The 23,953-nt window shown below is 40.5% G+C and overlaps 1 protein-coding gene across 1 annotated transcript in view; it reads right to left on the bottom strand.

The window, feature by feature from the left end:
• The window catches only part of Adamts20 (ADAM metallopeptidase with thrombospondin type 1 motif 20), a 118,396-nt gene that overhangs the window by 36,773 nt on the left and 57,670 nt on the right, over positions 1-23,953 (bottom strand). Inside the window, exons 15-27 of the mRNA XM_042677496.1 lie at positions 22,724-22,844; positions 20,414-20,509; positions 19,155-19,321; positions 18,379-18,508; positions 17,413-17,539; positions 16,036-16,246; positions 15,376-15,540; positions 13,773-13,886; positions 12,234-12,341; positions 10,696-10,860; positions 10,321-10,575; positions 8,805-8,966; positions 7,444-7,620 (exon numbers count right to left, since the gene is read on the bottom strand). Of these exons, the coding sequence (XP_042533430.1) occupies positions 7,444-7,620; positions 8,805-8,966; positions 10,321-10,575; positions 10,696-10,860; positions 12,234-12,341; positions 13,773-13,886; positions 15,376-15,540; positions 16,036-16,246; positions 17,413-17,539; positions 18,379-18,508; positions 19,155-19,321; positions 20,414-20,509; positions 22,724-22,844 (1,998 nt within the window). The remainder of the gene's footprint in view (positions 1-7,443; positions 7,621-8,804; positions 8,967-10,320; positions 10,576-10,695; positions 10,861-12,233; positions 12,342-13,772; positions 13,887-15,375; positions 15,541-16,035; positions 16,247-17,412; positions 17,540-18,378; positions 18,509-19,154; positions 19,322-20,413; positions 20,510-22,723; positions 22,845-23,953) is intronic.

The following is a 23,953-nucleotide window of genomic DNA, read 5'->3' as shown; positions in this document are numbered from 1 at the left end:
ATCAGCAAGGTTAAACATCTTAGGCCGGGGTTGCCCAGCTCCTGAAAGCTGAGATTCAAAGCTGACTTCCAGTCCTATGCTGTTGTTTTTTTTTTTGGGGGGGGGGGGGAGGAGGGGGTTGGGGAGGGCAGGACTTGGACACTGTTCCAGAGCTTTGTTGCTCAAGGCTAGCATTCTACCATTGGAGTCACAGCTCTGCTTCTAGCATTTTTGTTGGCTCATTGGAAGTAAGAGTCTCATGGGCCAGGCGTTGGTGGCTCACGCCTGTAATCCTAGCTACTCAGGAGGCTAAGATCTGAGGATCAGGGTTTAAACTCAGCCTGGGCAGGAAAGTCCTTGAGACTCTTATCTCCAATGAACCACCAGAAAACCAGAAGTGGTGGTGTGACTCAAGTGATAGAGCTCTCACCTCGAGCTGAAGAGCTGAGGGACAGCACCCAGGCCCAGAGTTCAAGCCCCATGACCAACAAAAAAGAATCTCATGGACTTTCTTGCCTAGGCTGGCTTCAAACTAGGATCCTCAGATCTCAGCCTCCTGTGGAGCTAGGATTACAGGTGTGAAACATAAGCACTCAGTTAGTTCCTATAGTCTTTTATTTGTACTAGTGGGTTCCAATAAAACCTTATTTACAAAACAAGCAACAATGAACTTGGGCCGTGGTTTAAAATCTGCCAATTCTGGTGTTAGAGGATTAAACTAATCCAATTTTATTTAGAAAACTCTGACAAGGCCAAGAAAAAAATCATATGTCTTTACATTTTAAACAGTTTTTACAATGTTCAATATCTTGGTTTTTGTCTGTACATTCAATTGTATGAAGTGATACTTAAGAGTTAATTGGCTTATGTTAAATGAAATGATCATTTCTAAGGAAAAAGGTCCAAATTGTCAGATTAGCTAAATGTTAGAAAGCACTTCAGAGGCAGTTTGAGTGCACAAAATGTTTATAAGAACAAGAATGAAGCCTATTATAGTCAATCTAGGAGTATTTAACAACACCCAGTATCAGAAAAATACAAAGATGACAAAAAGTGAAAAATGGAACAAATTTCAGAGTTGTTTATTTTGCTAAAGTGTTATGTGGTTATTTGTTAAAATTCTATCAATATAGAACTTGGGGCTTCAATTCAGGGCCTAGGTGCTGTCCCTTAGCTTTTCCACTGAAGGCTAGCACTCTACCACTTGAGCCATAGCTCCATTTTCAGCTTTTGGCTGGTTAGCTGGAGATAAGAGTCTCATGGACATTTCTGCTCAGGTTGGCTTTAAACCTTGATCCTCCGATCTCAGCCTCCTAACTAGGATTACAGGTGTGAGCCTTACTCTCCTAACGACTCATTGCCCATGATAAATAGATACTAATTTGTGCAATGATGGGTGTTCCTTTCATCTTAACTCTGTCTTTCCCTTTTCAAAGCATTGGGAGAGGTTAATTTATCTCTCATCTGAGAGTTTTTGGTGTGTATTCCTTTTCAGACCCTTATAAACCTACTTAAAAGCAAAATTCTTGGCTAACATTTCTGTTAAGTTCCCAGGTAGTGCATAATATGTTTGTAAGAACTTGAATGATAAATCTTGCTATTTTTCTGGCACTAGATCTTAAGTATTTTATCAATGTTACAAAATTGAATCATGGTTTAAAGTCAGGTTTTTGTTTGCAGAACTCAGAGCCAGGGTATTATCCCTTAGCTTTTATGCTTTTCACTCAAAACTGATGCTCTACCATTTGAGCCACGCCTCCCCTTCTGGCTTTTTATTGATTAATTGGAGATAAGACTATCACAGAGATTTCTGCATGGCCTTCAAGCCATGATCCTCAGATCTCAGCCTCCTGAGTAGATAGAATTACAGACTGAGCCACTGGAGATTTTTCTCTTCTTCAAAACAGCTATATGTAATGGGGAGTGAGGGACTGTGATTTGAACTCAGGACCTCACTCTTAGTGGACCACGTTCTACCTACCTGAGCCCTGCCACCAGCTCTTGTTGCCATAACAATTAAAGAATAATATGGCAAATCACCATTTATGTTAAGACTTTTTTTTAAAGTTACTTTACGCCCAATGCTGTCACTTCACATCATAACACACAAGCTCTCTTCTTTGAGGATCTAACCATTACTTAACCACATTTGCTTACAATTTTTCCTTGGTCATCTGTTTTAAACCTGTAGGATTCAATTTTGTCTCTGGCATTATTTCCATTCTTAGGGCAACTTACAAATCTGTCCACATTCTTTATTTGGTGAGGCAAAAAGACAACACAGAAAAGGAAGCTTCTAGAATCATGTTCTTCTACGTAGGACACTGCTTTTGATATGATGGGATATCTGCTTCTAGTTCAGACTTTCTAGAAGGACTCACTCGCAGAAATATTCTACTGTCAATCGTAATACTCCTTACTAATGTTTGGATCATTTTAATTGATCAAGTCCAGAATGAGAATGGCTCTTCAATATTATAAATTACGTGAATGTTCCTGAAATGAAATAGAAATCTCCCTTGGGGTCCAATCGTCTTTCTTTAATATTGGAACTCATTGTCCCCAAAGATTGTTGTCTGGTTTTTTTCTAGTAGCTAGCATATTGCACAATATGAATATGTAATATGTATCCATGGCTTTGGGGAGAGTCAATAAATGTACTTTCATACAAGATCAAAGTTTTCACAAACTGATGGGAAGCCAGGATGTTTTGTTGTTTGTTTCATGCTTTTTCTTTTTTTGTTGTATTTTATGCTAGTACTGGATCTTAAACTCAGGGCTTTATCTATTGCTTGGCTTCAGGTTGATGGGCTACTGTGTGAGCTACACCTCTACTTTCAGCTTTTTGCTGGTTAGTTGAAGAGTCTCATGGACTTTTCTGCCTGGGCTGGTCTCGAATCATAGTTCTCAAGATTGCAACCTCCTGCATAGCTAGGATTACAGGCATGAGCCACCAGTGCCCAGCTGAGAAACCAACTTTTTAAAAAGAGAAAATATGGTAATAAACACAATATATGAAAAGATTTTATTGCAGTATTTAAAATATTTATATTTATGTTAAATTTGTTTTAAATTTTATTTTAAAAATTAATTTTCAGCCTATTTACCATGCTGCCTGTGTCTTTCCCCATTTTGAGAAGATAACTTGTTCCTGTAGATGTTTTTAGTCCACTTGGCAAAGTCAAAACAAAAAAAAAAGACAGTTTCTTTTGGGGCTTGATTATTTGTTTTCATATGCCAGTGTCTGGGCTTGAACTCAGGGCCTTGTGCTCTCAGTTGGTTTTTATGCTCTACCACTTGAGTCACAGCTCCACTTCTGGCTTTTGCTGGTTAATTGGAGATAAAAGTCTCACAGACTTTCCTACCCCAGTCTGGCTTTGAACCAGGATCCTCAGATCTCAGCTTCCTGAGAATCTAGGATTATAGGTGTGCAATTGTTTTTTGCTTATAATTTTAAAAAATGAACATTCCTGCCACTTCAGAAAAATGTACAGCTGAACAGTAACTCTTTCACAAGCCAAGGTTAGTGTTTATATTATCTGAAAAAGAGTAGCAGCTTCTACACAGTGGAAGTAAAAATACAAAAACACACACTAGTCAACAGTTAAATGTTTAATAAGAGAAGTTAATGGTTTGTTATTTAAGCAAAATAGCACCCATGGAAAGGAAGCATTCATTACAATACAAGATCTGTTTGATGATTTAAAACATTTTAAGTATGGATACAAGGAAACAAAATACAACATTCATACATATTATGCAAAGCACATAGCCAGAACACATCATTAATAAACATGAGTTAAAATACAATCATTTCACATTGAACAATCACAGAAAGACAAAGCAGTCATTAAATTAACAGATATAGATTACATTTTTAAAAAATAATTAATATTCTTATTATTTTTAAGTAGTTGATTTCTTTCTTTGTTATTACAGAATGAGACTCCTCTCTTAGGGAAGCATCTCATAAAGTGTTATTTATGTCTTTTTTTCTAATGGTACTTGAAATGATTTTGAACTTCTTATGTTTCTCTTAAAAGGAAAAGAGATTTCATGTCACTCATTCAAAAATGCTCAGATATAAATCGATTCACTTTCTAACTTAATATACAGGATCAGTTGAAATTAAAGTCATCCATGAAAGAATATTGATCTAATTATTTGATGAGGAGTATTCTGAAATATGACTAAAATGTAGCAACACTGAAAGAGACAAGACAAGATACTGGCTTTGATAACAAAACTTCAGATCCCTTAAAGCCTTTTAATATAAAAGGATGATTGGACAAATAAATATTCTTCATATAATTAAAATAATCCAGACACTCTCGTGAGATATATATATATATGTACTTTACATGTATAAAAATGTAAATAAATAAGTTGGTAAAAATTCTGATATAAACATTGTTATTTAAAGAACAACTTCATTATTATCAATTTATCAAAATAGAAAAAGAAAAATATTACAGTTCTTTCCTAGTGCAAAGTCTGAATTATTCAATGGACTACTTTTTGGAAATAGACAAGTAGCAGACATTGAAGAATTCTATACTTCTGTCTTACTATTTGTGTAATCTGTACTTATTGTTATTTTCTTGATCTTGTGTGTGTGAAGTTGAAAACATTAGCTGTGCCCAGCACTTTAATAAACATTCAAGTTTTTCACTTACACCACCATTTACACACACACACACACACACACACACAACACTCCCCCCCCAAAAAAAATCTCCAGCACAATTCAGATATATTGGAATACAGAATTAGATATATTCTAATCCAATATATAAACATCAGATGATACTATAATAGATATAAATCTTAAAATGTAAAATATCAATTGAAAGCTCAAAAGCATCGACCTAAAACTGACTCAAAAGTATAAGTAGAAATTGCCAATATCTTTATGCAAGATTTTATGTTGTACATTAAAATGCATTATATTGTTCATAGATTAGGGAACTGACAAAAATTTGTAAGATGATACCCAGCAGTAAATGATTTCAGGCTTTGTGTGTCTTCTGGTCTCTCCTATAAGTCACATACTCTGCTGCCAAAGTGAAAACCAGCACCCAGAGAAAATGATCAAGTAAGGCTGCTGTGTTCCAAGAAGACACAATGACAGAAGCATTAAGCATTTAGTGTTCTGGATTTGGATCCAGGGTTATAGTTAGCTGACCCCAGAAAGAGAGAAATTTCCCTTAAAAACGTTTGCTAATGGCTCAGGCCTGTAATCCTAGCTACTCAGAAAACCGAGATATGAGGATCCCAGTTCAAAGCTAGCCCAGGCAGAAAAGTCTGTGAGATTCTTATCTCCAATTAACCAGCAAGAAACTGGAAGTGGAGATGTGGCTCAAGTGGTAGAGCACCAGCCTTCAGGAAAAAGCTAAGGGACAAAGCCCAGGCCCTGAGTTCAAGCCTTACTGCCAGCACACACACACACACACACACACACACACACACACACACACAGAATACAAACCTAAAACACTTTCTAGTTACTCCCATACCAACCACAAAGCAGAAGACATAAGTTAAATGTTGAATACTTTGTGAATTGAAGTCACAAGTCATAAAACAATATAAGAAAATATAACCTTTGTGCTCAGAAACCAACGCCAGTAGAGTTTATTCTACAATGAATTGGTGGCTAGGATTCTGTTTCTCTCACTGCTGGGAAGAAGGGGAAAGGGGCAACAAAAAGCTCTTCTTGAGAGCTACGTTTACAAACTAAAGCAAATAAATTAAATAAATAAATAAAATATGTCACCAAGATAAGGTTGGCAAGGGATTTCTAATCTAAGATGGCTAACAGAAAATAGTAACCTTTCATGTTAAGTTCCTGTAGTGTATTTGATCTACATGGAATAAATCCCCTAAAGGTTAAAAAAAAATACTTCTTCAGCTCTATAGCACACTGCCTAAGATGTCATAGCTGGGCAGAAAATGTTTTTAAAATAATTAGGCGAGGGCAGAATTTAGGCTTTTATTAGTTCCCATAAAAGTATGATCCTCTGAAACAATAATTTTACTTTAAACAATCCCTAATAAAATTAAAATGTTTTATTGTCTCATATCCACAGGCACACTTTGAATATAAAGATTATTCCAGCCTGAATTAGAACTTCACTCCTATTCTAAATAAAGCCTGGCTCAACTAGGAGTATGGAGTTCACAGAAGAGGTTTGCCTTGGGAACCATGAGTACAGACAAGGTCTGGATATAACACTAAAGGCCAGGTGCGGGTGGCTCACATCTGTAATCCTAGCCACTCAGGAGGCTGACATTTAAAGAATCACGGTTCAAAGCCCAGGCAGGAAAATCTGTGAGGCTTTATTGGTTACTTAATGTGTCTTATCTCCAGTTAACCAGCAAAAAGCTGGAAGTGGAGGTGTGGCTCAAGTGGTAGATTGCCAGCCTTGAGTGAAAAAGTTCACTGGCTCTGAGTTCAAGTCCTAAAACCAGTATACACACACGCACACACACACACACACACACACACACACACACACACACACACACACACACTCTCGCATGCACAAATACTGAAAATTTTCCAAAATATAAATGGCTTAACTTTAAGAGTTTAATCAGTTTTTCACCAAGAGATTCTTGGTTGCTCATGCTGTTAAGATAAAAAAATAATCAAAAGGAAAAAAAGTAATCAAAATACTAATTTCCTATATTTATGTATTAATTATTCTTCAAAACCTGCATATTTGAAGTATATCAAAGAAAATAATGAACCATTCATGAACAATACTTATAACTTTTGTTTATGGCTCCAAGAAATTAACTGAGTAGAAAACTGAAATATCCCTAAGTCACAGGAACTCCACACAGTGGAAAAATATGAATATTCATATAAATTATTATATATGTCATACTTCTCCAAGATGTATGTCACAAAGTGTAAACATTTATGTGTGTAAATCTCTCTCTCATTTCTTCAATATAACTATTTTCACATTGCTACACAAGGTAAGTTTCCCCCAAATAAAAGCAAGTCTTAGCACAAGGTTATTTGGTTTTTGCATCGGTTACAAAACAGACAGAAGCAAAACACAGACTTCATGCCCTACTGTTACACGTGAGATGTTAATATTATATCAATAGGAACACATGTCTGGTTATTAGAAGGCAAGCCAAAGATGTAACAAGGAAAACATGTCCAGTCAAACAGCACTATTGTTTGAAGTTCACAAATTAAAAATAAATACATATAAAAGACTTCATATATATATATTACAGTACTTGGGATTGAGTAGATTCTTCGTCACACTAAAATTTAATAACATTAGATAAGGCCACAGGGCTCTGTTAGTTTGTTTTTTTTAAATCGGAGGAGATGTAGAGTGTGTGGGTTTCGTGAGTTATGAAGAGAAGAAGTGAAAATGAAAGGAGTATGATTTCTTTTTTTTTAAAGCAAAATAGAAAAGATTAAGAATGCTTTCATACCATCTCCCATGGTCCCCGATTCCATGCGGCCCCCTCTGGGCAGGCATGGGTGTGACACTGTGCCACGCCGGGAGGCTTGTTTCGGAGTTCACAGTTGTGCTCTGGTAACACTTGGCCATCAGGAAATTGACAGATGACGAATCTTGATTTGATCCCACCCCCACAAGTTTGTGAACACTGAAAAGAAGAACAGGAACATCCAAATCCATGTTTAAACAGAACTAGGAGCAGTGGATCGTAAAGCTTAGTTTTCCTTTTTATAGCCCATATTTCTTCCTGTATTAAAAATGGAAGTCAATCATGAAAAAAATTGGACCCAATGTTGGGAATTAGGATGATACAATATTTGAGGAAGGTGTTGATGATAATGTTAGCAGATACAATGTATACTATCTAATCCACGGACTATTCAGGAACCATAAAAACTAATAAAAGTAGATCAAACTTTATAAACATGGAAAGATGTTCAGCATACATTATAGGGAAATAGCTGCTGGCAAATACATGTGTGTACGTGCATTCCATGTGTATGTATGCACATTTCTGTGTGGATATGTGTCTTGCATTCTGTGTGTGTGTTTCTGTAACTCTCATGCAACAAACTATTAGCAGGCAATATGTCAACATGCAAAAATGCTATATTTATGTTTTTCATATGATTTGAATTTTCAACATGAATACACATAACATTGTAGAAAAAATAAAATTAATTTTGGAAAATTGTTAAAATCTACTTCTAAAAACTGTATTTGATGTTTATTACCATCTGCCAAACAGGTGTAACCTTAAGAAAAAAAAGATTCTTAAATTCTCTATGAAGAAAAACTATCGGTTAAAACTCATTAAGTGTAAACATTTGGCTACTTAAATTAGATGGATTTAATTTATTCAGGCAAAACTCATAGGCATCTGTATTTCAAACTCTTTCTCATCTAGAATAGAGGTGGGAGTTGGGGGTTGGGGTATCGAGCTTATCATCCTAGAACTCAGGAGGCTGAGATCTGAGAATCAAGGTTCAAAACCAGCCATAGTGGACAAATCTGAGAGTCTTATCTCTAAGGAGCCAGTACAAAGCCAGAAGCGGAGCTGTGGCCCAAATGGTAGAGTATTTTCCTTGAGCAAACAACCACAACCAACCACAACTCTGGGACAGCACCCAGGTCTTGAGTTCAAGCCCCAGGACAAGCACACACACACACACACACACACACACACACACACACATGTCCCCACCTCTCCAGAACAATTTTAATCAATGAAGTAATAGAATCTTCAATATAGGCGTGGTAATGTAAGATCATGCCAAAGCTAATGGTATAGAATAACCTCTACAATTGTAGGGTGTGAATGCCACAGCTTACCTCTCCCCAGTTTCCATAGTTCCAGCGTGGACAGGGTCCTGACTCGCAGTGCTGGGACTCTGGAGGCCTGGAAGCTGGGTCACAGTAGCCGGCACTTTGTCCGTTTTCATCCTGGCAGACCACCGCCCTCTGCTGGATACCCCCAGCACAGCTGCTGGAGCACTGGCAGGACCAAGCAGAGAAGCACACATGGACACTGATGCACAGAACCTTACTGTACATGGAATCTGCTTCTGACTTAACTGAAAGCAAACTCAACATTAAAACCTCCCTCCTTGGGATCCCACGGTGAACCAAGAAAGCTTGTCAGAGTCCTTTGAAGGCCAGGAGGCAGTGACTCATGTCTTTAATCCTAACTCCTCAGGAAGCTGAGATCTGAGGATCACGGTTAAAAACCATCTCAGAGGGCAGTAAAGTCCATAAGATTCTTATTTCCAATTAACCACCAAAAAGCTAGCAGTGGAGCTGTGGTTCAGGTGGTAGAGTGCCAACCTTGAGTAAAAATGATAAAGAACTACACCTGAGTTCAAGCTCCACAAAAGAGACAAAAAAAAAAACAAAAACAAAAAAAGCAAAGGATGGGGTGACATTGTCCAAAGAGAAATGTACTCATTAATTGACTTAAGAAATAATAAACCCTCTGCACAATACCTTAATAATAACTATAAAATTCTATTTTTTGCAAAAAGCAAAACACTTTAGAATCTTAAGGCTTTGGGCTTCATTAGACTTTATTGGTGAGAACGTTAGATCTTTTGAATTTGCATTAGGTGTTATATAAACAGGAATTGAAGTTTTTATCTGGATATTTTGCTTTGAATGAGTAATGTCAGGTAAAATAAGAACTACAATTACAATTCATAGGATTATAGTACTATGGTTTTCCATACCAGCTCTTATTTTTTTTTTGGGGGGGGGGGTCCGGTCGTGGGGCCTGAACTCTGGGCCTGGGCACTGTCTCTCAGCTCTTCAGCTCAAGGCTAGCGCTCTACCACTTGAGCCACAGCACCATTTATGGCTTTTTTCTTTTTGCTTATGTGGTGCTGAGGAATCAAACCCAGGGCCTCATGCATGCAAGGCAAGCGCTCTACCACTGAGCCACCTTCCAAGCCCCCTTATTTTTTTTTTAATCTCATGGTAATTTCGTTTTGTTCGCAAACATCTGAGGTCACAGCCTTAGAGTATTTTTTTTTCCTTTTGCTTTCATGATAACGAGCTATAACCAGATTGTTTTTGAGCGCATTCCTCTAGAGTCATAACATCACATCACTACATAATTCAATAAGAATTCTGGGGACTTGTAACCTGCATCAAAAAGATGCTTAATTCTTTCAAGATTGTGAACTATCGATTATCAGATAAGCTTAGCATTAAAAGCATTTGGTGTCATGAGATATATATATACATATATATATATATATATATACACACACACACACACGTACATATGTATCTCAGTTAAAGGGCTAGCATCTAACACACTGACAGAGTTAACACAATAATAAAGAGTGCTTACAGATCCCCAGGGTCCTGTTCTCCACTGGTTTCCTCTGATGGATGAAGGAGGATGTTTGTCCACTTCCAGTTTGTGACCGAATGGGAAATTTCCGCCTTGGAAATGGCTCTGGACAGGTGGACAGACAGCCAGGATGCATGCTTGCTGGGTGGTCGGACGGGTTTCAGGGTCACAGTAGTTCTCATCAATGGCTTGGTGAGAGTTGACACATACAACCTGTCGAGTTGCTTTTCCTTGGCCGCAGGAAGCTGAACACTGGTAAGAAATGGAGCCAACATTTACAACCTGGGTCTCTAGGCTTCCCACATTTTATCTCAACTATGCAATCGTCTCTGAGAGGATACTCCCGTCCTATTTCCTCCACAGAATACTCACAGGAGACCAGATGCCTGCTCGCCATTCTCCACATGGGCTGAAGCAGACCTCAATCTCTGCAGGCCGGGGCAGGTGGGCACAGTCAGATTCCTCTGCTATCTCATCTTTAGCATCACGACAGCTTACATAGCGGGCCCGCTTCCCTCTTCCACAAGACACAGAACACTAAGAGAAGAAGACAATAGTATCAAGGCATGCTATGATGGCTCTAACCCACTGTCTCACCGAGAGCTGTTGCTCAGTCTCCAAACCATCTCACTTCCTGAGAAAACATCAACTGTAAATAGTATCATGGGGCATCGTCTCTAAGATGGGACAGCAGAATTCACAGCTTAAATCACAGCTTTCACACACCAAGCTAGGCACCACCGGTGGCTCACACCAGTCATCCAAGCCCCTCAGGAGGCTGAGATCTGAGAATTGAGGTTTGAAGCCTGTCCTGGGCAGGGAAGTCCATGAGATTCTTAACTCCAATTAATCAGCCAAAACAAACAAAGAAAGAAACCAGAAGTGGAGGTGTGGCTCCAGTGGTGGAGCACTGGCCTTGAGTAATAAAAAAAAAAAAGCTCAGGGACAGCACCCAGGCTGTGAGTTCAAACCGCAGTATTGGCACTAAATAAATAAATAAAAATAAAAAGATTTCACAAATTAGATATGATCATTAAGTGAATATAATGATTTGAAATAATACGCCAGAATTGAAGACACCAAAAGATTCCACATAAAGGAATCTTAAGATATCATGAAAAATATAAACAATATAAGGTTTATTTTTTATTATCTTTAAATAGTTTATAAGTATAATGCATCTTGACTGACTTCACCACTTACATCGTTGCTGCTCCATCTTGTCCCAATCTTACTCATCCTCTCAGAAATTTAACCTTTTTAAGTAGTTGTACAAAGGAGTTTAGGTAGTTGTACAAAGGAGTTGCCACTTAACAAAGCAGGTTGTGAATACAGCACATTTCAACCAAGGTCACCCCTCCCTCCCAACCCCCCTCCTTCCCTCCCTCTTCTTAATTTTGAAATCTCGGCTGCATTCTCCTCACTTCTACTCTCTCATTCATTCACCCTCCCCTTGACACCACCCCATCCCTTTCAAAAAAATTAATCTTGAAAGGCATAAGTAATAAGAGTATACAGGATCCCATAATTAAAATACAAGATGAAAGCAAATTACATAGTCCAGATACATTAAAGTGTTCAGAAAAGGCACACGAAAATGCTTGCAGATTATACGAAGGTTGATAAATGCCTGATGACCACATCTGCTTCTCATAACAGCCAGGGACATAAGGATAATTATTATCCTCATTTTGTAGATTCGAAAAATAGCCCCTGAAGACTTCAAATTTCCTGCTCCGAGACATGGGCCATGGTAAGCCAGCACCATGACGTAGCTATTAAGTGACTTGATTCTAAGCCCTGGGCTTCTTCCTTACCATCAAAATCCCCAGGAATGAACAACACCAACACTAACTCGGCAAACCTGCACCAACCCCGTGTGCTGCGATCTAGTAGATCAATTCACTCACTGCTGTCCAGGAGCCGTGCCGCCACTGAGCTCCCTTCCCCAGGGGAGTAGCTGGTAACGAAGTGGCTGCAGCTTTGGGGAGAACTGGGCAAGATGGAAGCATACAGTCCTGTTCACAAAGAAAAGCAGACTTGATCAAAGGCCATTCATTGACTCACTCTGATTTGGATTGAGTCTGATTCTTCTTTCCTTTTTTACACACCTGATCCAACACCACTGCATGCTATACTATAACCAGATGATTTTTGAAGGTCCTTATTTTCAAATGCACCAAGTAAGCTGGGCACTGGTAGCTCACCCCTGTAATCCTACCTACTCACTAGGCTGAGATCCCTTGGACAGAAAAGTCCACAAAACTCTATTGCCAATGAATAAGCAAAAACCTGGTCTAGAGGCATGGCTCAGGTGGTAAGGGTGCTGGCTGTCAGCAAGCAAGCTGGATAAAATTGTGAGGTCCTGAGTTCAAGCCCAAGTACCAGCCAAAAAGAATAAAAGCACAAAGTACTCTCAGATTGTAGACCTGTATAGTAAGACTCGCAATCTTAATATTTGGATCTTTCTTTGTCACCATTAAGGTAAAATCCTTCAAAGATGCTATCCCAAAGGCATACAGAACTCTACCTGGAAAAGCACAGCACATTTCAAACACATAAGTGTCAAACAGTCTAAAGAATGATACTAAAGAAGTTAAATGAGTAACCAATAGGAGATAATGGTTTCAGAATAAAGCTATAAAACTGGCCAGGTTCTGGTAGCTCACGCCCATAATCCTAGCATCTCAGGAGGCTGAGATCTCATAATCAAGGTTTGAAGCCAACCCAGGCAGTTATATTTAAGAAACTCTTATCTCCAATGAACCAGCAAAATGCCAGAAGTGAAGCTGTGGCTCAAGTAGTAATCAGCATCCTTGAGCAATAAATCCAAGGAAGAAATTCCAACACACACACACACACACACACACACACACACACACACACACACACCTCATTCTCTCCTCTCTCTCTCTTTCTCTCTCTCTTTCTCTGTCTCTGTCTCTCTCTCTCTCTCTTTTATCTCCAATTAACCACCAGAAAACCGGAAGTGATGCTGTGACTCAAGTGGTAGAGCATTAGCCTTGAGCTGAAGAGCTGAGGGACAGCGCCCAGGCAGAGTTCAAGCACCACAACCAAAAAAAAAAAAAGAAAAAAAGAAAAGAAAAGAAAAGAACTTGAACACATCAATAATTCACCAGTTACATAAATATCTTTGTTTATAACCTACAGAAAAGAATTCTTGCTGGGCACAAGATTATGGGGTCATGCCTGTAATCCTAGCCACTCAGGAAGCTGAGATCTGAGGATCATGGTTCAAAGCCCACCCGGGCAGGAAAGTCCATGAAACTCTTATCTCCAATTAACTACCCCCCAAAAGCCACAAGTAGAGGTGTGGCTCAAATGAAGAGCATTAGCCTTGAGCCAAAGAGGTTCAGGGACAGTGCCCAGGCCCTGAGTTCAAGCTCCAGGACTGGCACCAAAGACAAAAATAAAAACAGTTTCCTTACCTGCTTGTCAGTGGGGCGGCTGGCAGCAGGGCACTCTCTACCATCCAACTCGAATGGTCCACCAACACATTTAACAGCCCGAATCTGATAGCCATGTCCACATGTGGCTGTGCACTGAAAGGGAAAAATGAGGAGATATCAAACCATTGTGTTTCAAAACGCCAATGAATGCCCATTTTCTTAGTGGGTGCAGAACTAATCATATATTTTCAGGGGGTCATTTTATTAGCTCTTTTGAGTTTGGCGGGGACACCATGGAGGTTTGAACTTAGGAGACTTGTGCTTGCTTGGCAGGCACTCTACCACTGAACCGAATTTCCAGCCCTCTTTGCTTTAGATGTCTTTTGAATGGGGTCTATTTATGCTTGCTGCGTGACTGAAATGACATGCATGTACCACCACACCCAGCCAGCTTTCTATTGGTTGAGGTGAGAGGTCTTGCCAAGTTTATGTCTCTCAATTTTTGCCTCTAAGTATTCATCCATACATAGATGTGAGCTACCACATCCAGCGTGTAGGAACCCTCTGTACAAGATTCAAGACTTAAAATTAGAAAATTAAATCAATATGCTTATTTATTCAAAGTTGTTAAATCAGTATTATATACATATGGAAGTTAACAAAAATGTGTTCATAGATTTTCTTAAGTTATCACATAAATATCAAGAGAGGCTTGATATTGTAGAGACATGCTCAATACAACTTAGGGAGACAAAATACTGTTCAAATCTATTTGATAGCTAATTTAATATTTTAAGTAAATTTCAGATGAGCTTCTCTCCTGTCCTGTAATCCTAGCTATTCAGGAGGCAGAAATCTGAAGATCAGGGTTTGAAGTCAGTCCAGGCAAGAAAGTCCATGAGACTCTTAATCTCCAATTAACTACCCCAAACTGGAAAAGTGGAGCTGTAGCTCAAGTGATAGAGCCCCATCCTTGGGCAAAAAGGCTAAGGGACAGCACCCAGGCCATAAGTTCAAGCCCTAGCTCTGACTCACATACACATGTAAATTTCAAGAGAACAAATAACCAGGTGTATATAGTTATTAAAGAAATGAGAGAAGATTTCCTGAGACTCGGGCAAGCTCTGACTGGTAGACAGCTTGGCACCTGATCCAACCTGACCCTCATTCACCTTGCACTGAGCCTGGCTGGCAAAACTTCTAACCAATGGACACCACTCTAAACACAATAAAGGTCCTAAGCAATAAAGGTACACAGAAATCAACACAAAGCCAGGCCCCAGTGGCTCACACCTGTCATCCTAGCGACTCAGGAGGCTGAGATCTGAAGATCACAGTTTAAAGCCAGCCTGGGCAGATAAATCCAAGAGCTTCTTCGCTCCAATGAACCAGCAAGAAGCCCGGGCGTGGCTCAAGTAATAGAATGCTAGCCTAGAGCAGAGGTCAAGTGAGAGCTTGAGGCTCTGAGTTCAAGCCCCAGGACTGGCAACCACACACACACACATACACACACACACACACACACACACACACACACACACACACACACACACACACACACACACACACACACACACACACACGGCCAAGTTTCCTTCACACCACGTGATAACCGTTCTCAGGCTCCTTGGTGTACTGTTACCTCACTCCACTCACTCGTTGCCCATCCGGGGCAGGAAACCTCATTGCAGCGTTCCACCGTCACCCGGGCAAGCTGCTGACATTCTTTCTCAGCAAGATGGCGGCCAAAGTTATTGACGCAGTAAGAGTCTCGGGTCCTCTGCCCTCCTCCACAGCTTCGAGAACACTGATTGAAGACAAAGGAGAAATAAAGCAGTGAACTTTTGGAAACAGAAACAAAAAATCAAATGTTGAATAGAACCATCAATAGTGCATTAGAATTTAAGAAGGAACAATTTCCTTCTCTCCCTCTCTGCGTCTATGTCTCTCTGTGTCTCTGTCTCTGTCCGTGTGTCTCTCTTTTTTTTTTCTTCTTTTGGTTGTGGGGCTTGAACTCTGGGCCTGGGTGCCTTTTTTTCTTGTTACTGGTACTGGGGCTTGAACTCAGGGCCTGGGCACTATCCTTAAGCTTTTAATCTCAAGGCTTGCTCTACCATTTGAGCCACAGCTCCACTTCTGGCTTATTGATGGTTTGTTGGAGATAAGAGTCTCATGGACTTTTCTGCCCAGGTTGGCTGTGAACGATTGCGATCCTCACATCTCAGTCTCCTGAGTATCTGGGATTCTCGACATGAGCCACCAGATTGCGGTGATTTCTCTTGAGCCACATTCATTACTGTACCTGGGACCATTCTGAATAATGCCACCTTATCACGCCACAGTCGCCCCGACACGGCTCACGGAGAGGAGGTTTCAGCTGGTCTCTGCAGTGCTGGTCATCCACAGGGGCTGTCTGTCCTTTGTGGATGGAGTACTTCATGCAACGGATGTCCAAGGACCGAGAGCCAGGACCGCAGGCAGATGAGCAGTGGCTTCTGCCCACAATATGCCACCTGGGAAGAGAGATGACAGGATACCTAAGGGGCTAGGCTGAGCTACTCCAGCGTAAAAGCAGACTCAGAGACTCATGCACGCGATTCAATTCAACAAGCCCTAAGAATGACTGCAGGAGCCACCTGAACATATTCCATGAGCCCCTGAATTAGGACGTACTCTCGCTTAAACTTTAAGTGTATACACATAAAAATAAGGTCCATACAAATGGAGAGAGGAAGGATGGCCAAATGCAGTCAGAATACTCAATGCGCACATGTGAAAATGGGAGCAATGGAGGAGAAGGATGGGAGGGGTGATATGGACCAAGATGCGCTGTGCTCATGAACTGACGTGTGGAACTGATGGCCCTTTCTACAACTACTTAAAGATAGTTTGAAAAATTAAACATAATACAAAATGCAGAGAAAAATGAAGTCCATAAAGATTGACACATGTATTTTTGGGAGGGGATAGGGAGAAAGAGAAAGACAGAGACAGAGAGAGAGAGAGAGAGAGAGAGAGAGAGAGAGAGAGAGAGAGAGAGAGAGAGAGAGTGGCCAGGGGAAAGGGATTTTCAGAGATACTTTTTATTTTTCAAAATAAAATCTTAGTTATGGCCCAGTGCCAGTGACTCACACTTATAATCCCAACTACTCAGGAGGCTGAGACCCGAGGATCATGGTTCACCAGGCCCAATGCACAAAAAACAAAAACCTTGGAAGACAGGTGGTTGTCCTCAGCATTGGTCATTACCAGTCACCAAACCAAACACAACCAAGGGACCAAATGGGTCAGAGGCCAGACACAGAGGCTCACGTGACTCAGGAAGCTGAGACTGGAGGATCGAGATTTGAAGCCAGCCCCCAGCAGGAAAGTCTATGAGAATGTTATCTCCATTAACTAGCAAAAAGCTGAAGTGGCTCTGTGGCTCAAATGGTAGCGTGCTAGCCTGCAGCACAAAAGCTCAGGGACAGTGCCTAGATCCTTAGATAAGACTGACTCACACACACACACACACACACACACACGAGTTCCTAAGCTTCAGTACTAATTATTGAGCGTAAAATGTTACCATGGCAGGGTGCTAGTAAGTATGGCACTGTGTTCAATATTTGACATGTGATCTCACTTATTAGTTTAGCTGCACTGTACACAATCACACCACGCATCATTGCTCCTTTACCTCAGTTCACAGTCTGTGTTGCATTCTTCAGTCACCAATGCTGGGAGCAGCAAATGGTCACAGCGCTGATCGGGCACAACCATGCGATCGCTCTGACGGATGCAGACCACTTTCCTTCTACGAAGACCTTGGCAAAGTCAAACCAAAAAGTTACAAAGATGGAAGAAATATTGCCACCAGTGGGTGTCTCGTCGTTATTTAAATCTTCCATAACCTGCCTACAAGATTCACCTAGGAAAGTGACAATTGGCAATACCACTTCGTGGATATGCTGGGATGCAACTCAAGAATTCATTTTTGTATAATAAGGAAGCTGAATCTTGGATGACTGAAGAGTTTAATTAATGAAGAGACAAAAAAAATTGGAAGTATGGTTAAGTGGAGATTAGAGTCTCATGAACTTTCCTGCCCGGACTGATTTCAAACCACGATCCTCAGATCTCAGCCTCTTGAGTAGCTAGAATGACAGGCATGAGCCACCAGAGCCCAGCTGTTTTTCTTTTTTTGTCTGTCCCATAAATTTCCCAATGGTGCCATTTTCTTCCCTGTTCCTTTGAGTTAGTTATGCCATTTGTACAAATATCCTTTCTTTGGGGCAATGGTGCTAGGATTTGAACTCAGGTCCTGGCACTTACTAGGTTAGTGCTCTACCACTTGAGCCACAGCCTCCTCTCTTTTTTGCTTTAGTTCACTTTTCAGCAACGGTCTTATTTTTGCCTGGAGTCAGCCTCAGACTGCCATCCTCCTATCTACACCTCCCATGGAGCTGGGATTACAGGTGGGTACCTCCATGTTTGGCTTGTTCTTTGATACAAAATCTTACCTAGGCTGGCACAAATATATTTTATCACCGTCAGAAAAGAGGTGGGATGAGGTAAAGAAAGGTAGATTGAGATTCCATAGGGACCCAAAAGATCCTAGCATAAGCTGTCCAACTTGGAGCTACTAGGTTTATTACCCAGGTACCTTGACACATTTTGCTGCAATCTTCCCATGGTCCTTGTGGGTTCCACTTAAACAAGTCACTCTTCCCTTCCACAGGAATGTTGAAGGAGTAGTGTATATTCGGGTTGTATAAATCACCAACACATAACACCTCAATAAAAAAAAAGAGTACAAGTAACATACAATTCATTTTCAACTACTCTTTCTTCCTTCCTTCTTTCCTTCCTTCCTTCCTTCCTTTCTTTCTTGATTTCTTTCTTTCTGGCACTTACCTTGCTTTTCTCAGCAGGTGCTCTACCATCTGAGCCATACCTCTAGCCCTGCATTTTGCTAGTTAATTAGAGATGGAGTCTCTTAGAATTTTTCTGCCCAGGGTTGACTTTTGAACTAGGATCTTCCATTAGGATTACAGGTATGAGCCTCTAGCGCTAAATATTTCCTTAATGTATCATTTTTATATTTAACGATAAATGTTAACCATGCAACCAGTTTGGTTCTTCTATTAAGATTAAAGCTAAGCTTTATTAAGTCCAAGTTTTATCACTACCTTTTTTTTTGGCTAGTCCCCAGGCTTGAATTCAGGGCCCGGGCACTGTTCCTGAGGTTCTTTTGCTCAAGGCTAGCACTCTACCACTTGAGCCACAGTGCCACATCCAGCCTTTTCTGTGTATGTGGTACAGAGGAATCAAATCCAGGGCTTCATCCATGCTAGGCAAACACTCTACCACTAAGCCACATTTCCAGCCCTATCACTACTTACTAAAGCTAAGTCTTATTAGTACTGAAAATCCTTTTACCTGCAGCACAAGTTCTTCCTCCAGTCGGTCAGTGCTATTAATTCTCTCGACTGAGTGGTTTGATCCACTGTACTCAAAAATAGCCCCTTGTATGTTGATTTCTTTCTTTGACATGCTTACAACAAAATTTCCATTCAACAGGAAATTCCCTTGAGAGTCAGATAAGGCTAGAAAAGAAGAATATATGGTTCATGAAATTTCAAAGCCAGACAACAGGCAACAGTACCAAAAATACTTTTCTAGCTTTTTTTATTTTTGAGGGGTGAGGTGTCTGGTGGTAGTGGGATTTGAACTCAGGACCTTGCCTCTGGCTCGGCTTGCCCAGCTGATACTTGCTACTTAAGCCATGTAATCAGCTCAGCTTTTTGTTGCTGAATTGGAGATGAAGTCTCATAATCTTTTCTTCCTCTAGTTAGCCTCGAACCCTCATCCTCCAGATCTAAGCCTCCCAAGTAGCTGGGATTACAAACCTGGGCCCTGGATACCCGATACTACATTAACTTTTTAAATTCAACAATTAAGGAATGTGAGTTAATACTCAGGGAGCTGAATTGATTTCACTTCTCCTGTGGTATCAAATCTGTAAGTGGGGAAACTTGACAACATCTCACCCTATACTCCCCTATCCAAACTGCATATCTGTCCCAAAAAGCAGGTGCTTCATAAGAGGCTGACAGTAAGTAGCAATTCAGAGAGGACTCACAGTCCCAGCAGAGAGATAATACACATCAATGTCAGGGTCAGTATTCGAAAAGACTATGAAATGATTATACCACTCTATATAAATGGTCAGACGTGTGTGTGTGTGTGTGTGTGTGTGTGTGTGTGTGTGTGTGTGTGTATGAGAGAGAGAGAGAGAGAGAGAGAGACAAAGAGAGCAAAAGCTAGTGTGTGTCCTGGGGCTTGAACTTAGGGCCTGTCTTTTAGTTCTTTTACTCAATCCTAGCATTCTACCATTGAACCACAGCTCCACTTCCAGCTTTTTTGTGGGTCCCATTTTTGAAGAGTCCCATTAACTTTCCTGCTCGGGCTGGCTTCCAACTCAATCCTCAGATCTCAGTCTCCTAAGTAGCTAGAATGACAGTTGTGAACCCCACAAGTGGTCTGCTATTGATGTGTTTTGCATAACAGTCAGGTGACCTTAGCTAGCATGCTTGTTCCAAGGACTCTGGAAGCTTTCAAGAATGTCCATCTACCACAGACCTCTATGAACTTGCACACACTTCATACATTGGTGGCTTCTTACTAAAAATGTTTACCAAGGTAGTTGTCATCTTCTGGTCTTCCAGAATAGCTGTACTGGAGAATTTTAATGTTTGTTGCTCCTGTGGGAATCTTGACAACAACATTATAACCTGCAATAGAATTAGAGATGTGTTAGATTTCACAGAATGCACATGTCAAAGGGCTGATCACTGCTGAATCATTGCAAAATATGAATGGCACCATCAGACTTAATTCCATTTTACCTTTCTAAAGGAAACCATGGCGGAATGGTGGTTTCCTTTCTAATTAATCCCTCAACAAATGACAGCAGACTAAGAAAAACTAGCCACTAGTCTACAAATAAAGATTGTAATTCTTTTTTTTTTTTTTTTTTGGTACTCAGGGCTTGAATACTGTTCCTTAGTTTTTATGCTCAAGGCTACAGCCATGCTACCTGAGCCCACATCTCCACTTTGACTTTTGTCTGGTTAACTGGAGATACAAGTGTTATAGACTCTTCCTGACAAAGCTGGTTTTGAACCACAATCCTCAGATCGCAACTTCCTGAGTAGCTAGGATGCCAGGCATGAGCTACTGGTCCCCAGCCATAGACATTTCTTGATGGTATTGTGACAGTGGGTACATTCAAATCTCTCTCAAGACAGGAAGTAAAGTATGAATAACCAGCAAAATAAAGAAGGCACAAAATGGGTGTGATTCATGAGTGAGGCTCAGCAAGGTGCAGGCCTTGCTGGGAGCAAAGCGTTCATTCATGTATCAGACTCTGCCCCGGCCCATTCATCACCTTCCCTGGACAAACCGTCCATTCCTGAGACTGCTTCACTCAGCTTTGAACAAGGGCCAGTATCAATATTCCCATAAAAATCCAGGCAGATGGAAACATCTCAATCTCTTTGCAAGGAAGCCTAGATTATGATCATGATGTCAGGTGACCTTGAATGGTTTTGGAGCAGCCTTCCATGTCTTTCAAGGTAATGCATATAGCTGTCAGGCAATGAGTTTGATCATTTTGCTTAAGTTACCAGTCTCCAAGACTAGTTTTAATTCTCCAAGATGAAATATTCCCATTTACTATATGGCCTTTGCTGTCACACTTCTGCAAAAAATGCAAGCCTAACATTGCACAAAGTGATTAATAAAGGTGACCACCAGGGGGCAGAAATGAAACAAATGTTCTCATCTTTTCCTTCCTTCCCTCCTTTCTTCCTTCCTTTTCACTTACAGATTTATCAATTCACAGTGCAGATTTTTCAAGGTTAATCACATTAACCTTGTCCCAGAAAAGAATACTTTCCAATAAATATAGACCACATCCTATAACCAGTGGTTATAGGATATAAGATATCAGATGTATAAAGTATTCACAAAATAATGTGTAGCAGTAATTACAAAAAAGTATAGTTTAATCATCTAGAAGTACAATCCGTAAGGACAGCAAGCACAGCAAATATATACAAATATAAAATACATAAAAATATGCATTTGTGGGCTGGGCACCAGTGGCTCACACCTGTAATTCTAGCTGTTCAGGAGGTTGAGATCAGAGGATCATGGTTCAAAGCTAGCTTGGGTAAGGAAGTCCATGAGATCTTATCTCAATAAATTACAAAAAAGGGAAAGAAAGCTGAAAGTAGAACTGTGGTGGCTCAAATGGTAGAGAGCTAGCCTTGAGTGAAAAGCTCAGGGATAGTGCCCAGACCATGAGTTCAAGCCACAGGACCAGCAATAAATAAACGAATAAATAAATAAATTTATTGTAGCTTATTTTATACCTCGTTAGCTAACTAACAATAACTCAACATGTCTGAATATACGTGAACATAATTTAATGTAGAAAACCTGGAAAACCCTTTTTTTTTTTAAAGAGAAGTTTTAAAGACCTTCCACTTATTATTATAAAAAGAAGAAAGTTTTCCCAGGAAATCTTTGAATAAAAAATACCTTAGATGCTCTCCTAACAATATTGAATAACAATAAAAATACAGCCAGATCAGATGCTAGTGACTTGTGCTGTAATCCTAGCTACTCAGGAGGCTGAGATGTGCAGATCACAGTTTCATGCTAACCCAGGCAGGAAAGTCCATGAGACTCTGATCTCCAAATAACCACCAAAAGCCAGAAGGAAAGGTATGCTCATTTGGTAGTATGCTTTCCTAAAGTGAAAAAAGCTAAGTGAGAGTAAGAGACCAGCCCTGAGTTCAAGCTCCAATATTGTACCAGCATACACCTGCGTGCATGCGCGTGCACACACACACAGACACACAGACACAGACACAGACTCACACACACACACACACACACACACACACACGGAGGAAAATAGAACTAAGCACACAGCTTACCATATCGAGCACTGCTGTTGAAGACTCCGGTCACTGTCTTGCACGAAGAGTCATCTCCACCACACACACCACACTTATCTCTCTTGGCCTTGGAGTTTAACACATGGTCACAGCCAGCAGGCTTTAAAAACACAATGATTATAACCCAGATCATAAAAATGACTAATTACAAACATTGTGCTTGAAGTGTCCAAAGTCTACTCTTCACAAAATGTTCTTGGCATGAACAGATTCTGTTCAACATGACTTTTCAAAGAATCTGCTGATCTCGCGGAATATCTTTATTTGGACACATATGTTCACACAGTCTAAAATCAGTTTTTCTCAAAACATCAGTTCCACACTCTTGTATCACTCCACCTGAAGCAGCACTTACAAAGACAGATTTCTAGATTTTCTAGATTGATATTTTCCAGAGAGAAAGTCCAGAGACCCACATGGCCTCACGGAGTTTGATTCCTACACCTGTGATCATTTGAAAACAATTTTTTAAAGAAATGTAAATGAGTAAAACTATGAATGTATCATAAAGATGTCCTTCATGATTTAACTTTTCTAAATCATCATCTTAGAGCTCTAGGAGTAAACCCAGTTTCAAATGACCATTTAGAAGAAAGAATTGGCCTGGCACTGGTGGTTCATGAATGTAATCCAGGCTATTCAGGAGACTGAAATCTGAGGATCACAGTTCTAAGCCAGCCCAGGCAGGAGAGCCTATAAGACTCTTATCACCAATAAACCGCTCAGAAAAATCTGGAAGTGGCACTGTGGCTCAATTGGTAGAACACTCACCTTGAGCAAAAGAATCTCAGGGACAGAGTCCAGGCCCTGAGTTCAGGCCCCAGGATCAGCATACAGAAAGAAAAAGAAAGAAAGAATGAGAGAGAGGGGGGAAAGGAAGGAAGGAAGGAAAGAAAGAAGGAAGAAAGGAAGGGAGGAAGGGAGGGAGGGAGGGAGGGAGGGAGGGAGGGAAAGAGAAAAAGAGAAAGAGAATGAGAGGGAGGAAAGGAGGGAGAGAGGAAGAGAAGGAAGGAAGGAAGGAAGGAAGGAAGGAAGGAAGGAAGGAAGGAAGGAAGGAAGGAAGGAAGGAAGGAGGGAGGGAAGGAGGGAGGGAGGGAGGGAGGGAGGGAGGGAGGGAAGGAAGGAATGAAGGAAGGAAGGAAAGAAGGAAGGGAGGGAGGGAAGGAGGGAGGGAGGGAGGGAAAGAGAAAAAGAGAAAGAGAATGAGAG

The sequence above is a fragment of the Dipodomys spectabilis genome, unplaced genomic scaffold, assembly GCF_019054845.1.
Source record: "Dipodomys spectabilis isolate Male_0828 unplaced genomic scaffold, ASM1905484v1 ptg000039l, whole genome shotgun sequence".
Taxonomy (NCBI): Eukaryota; Metazoa; Chordata; class Mammalia; order Rodentia; family Heteromyidae; genus Dipodomys; species Dipodomys spectabilis.
The sequence above is the reverse complement of the archived record's forward strand: the minus strand, read 5'-3'. Positions and strand labels throughout refer to the sequence as shown.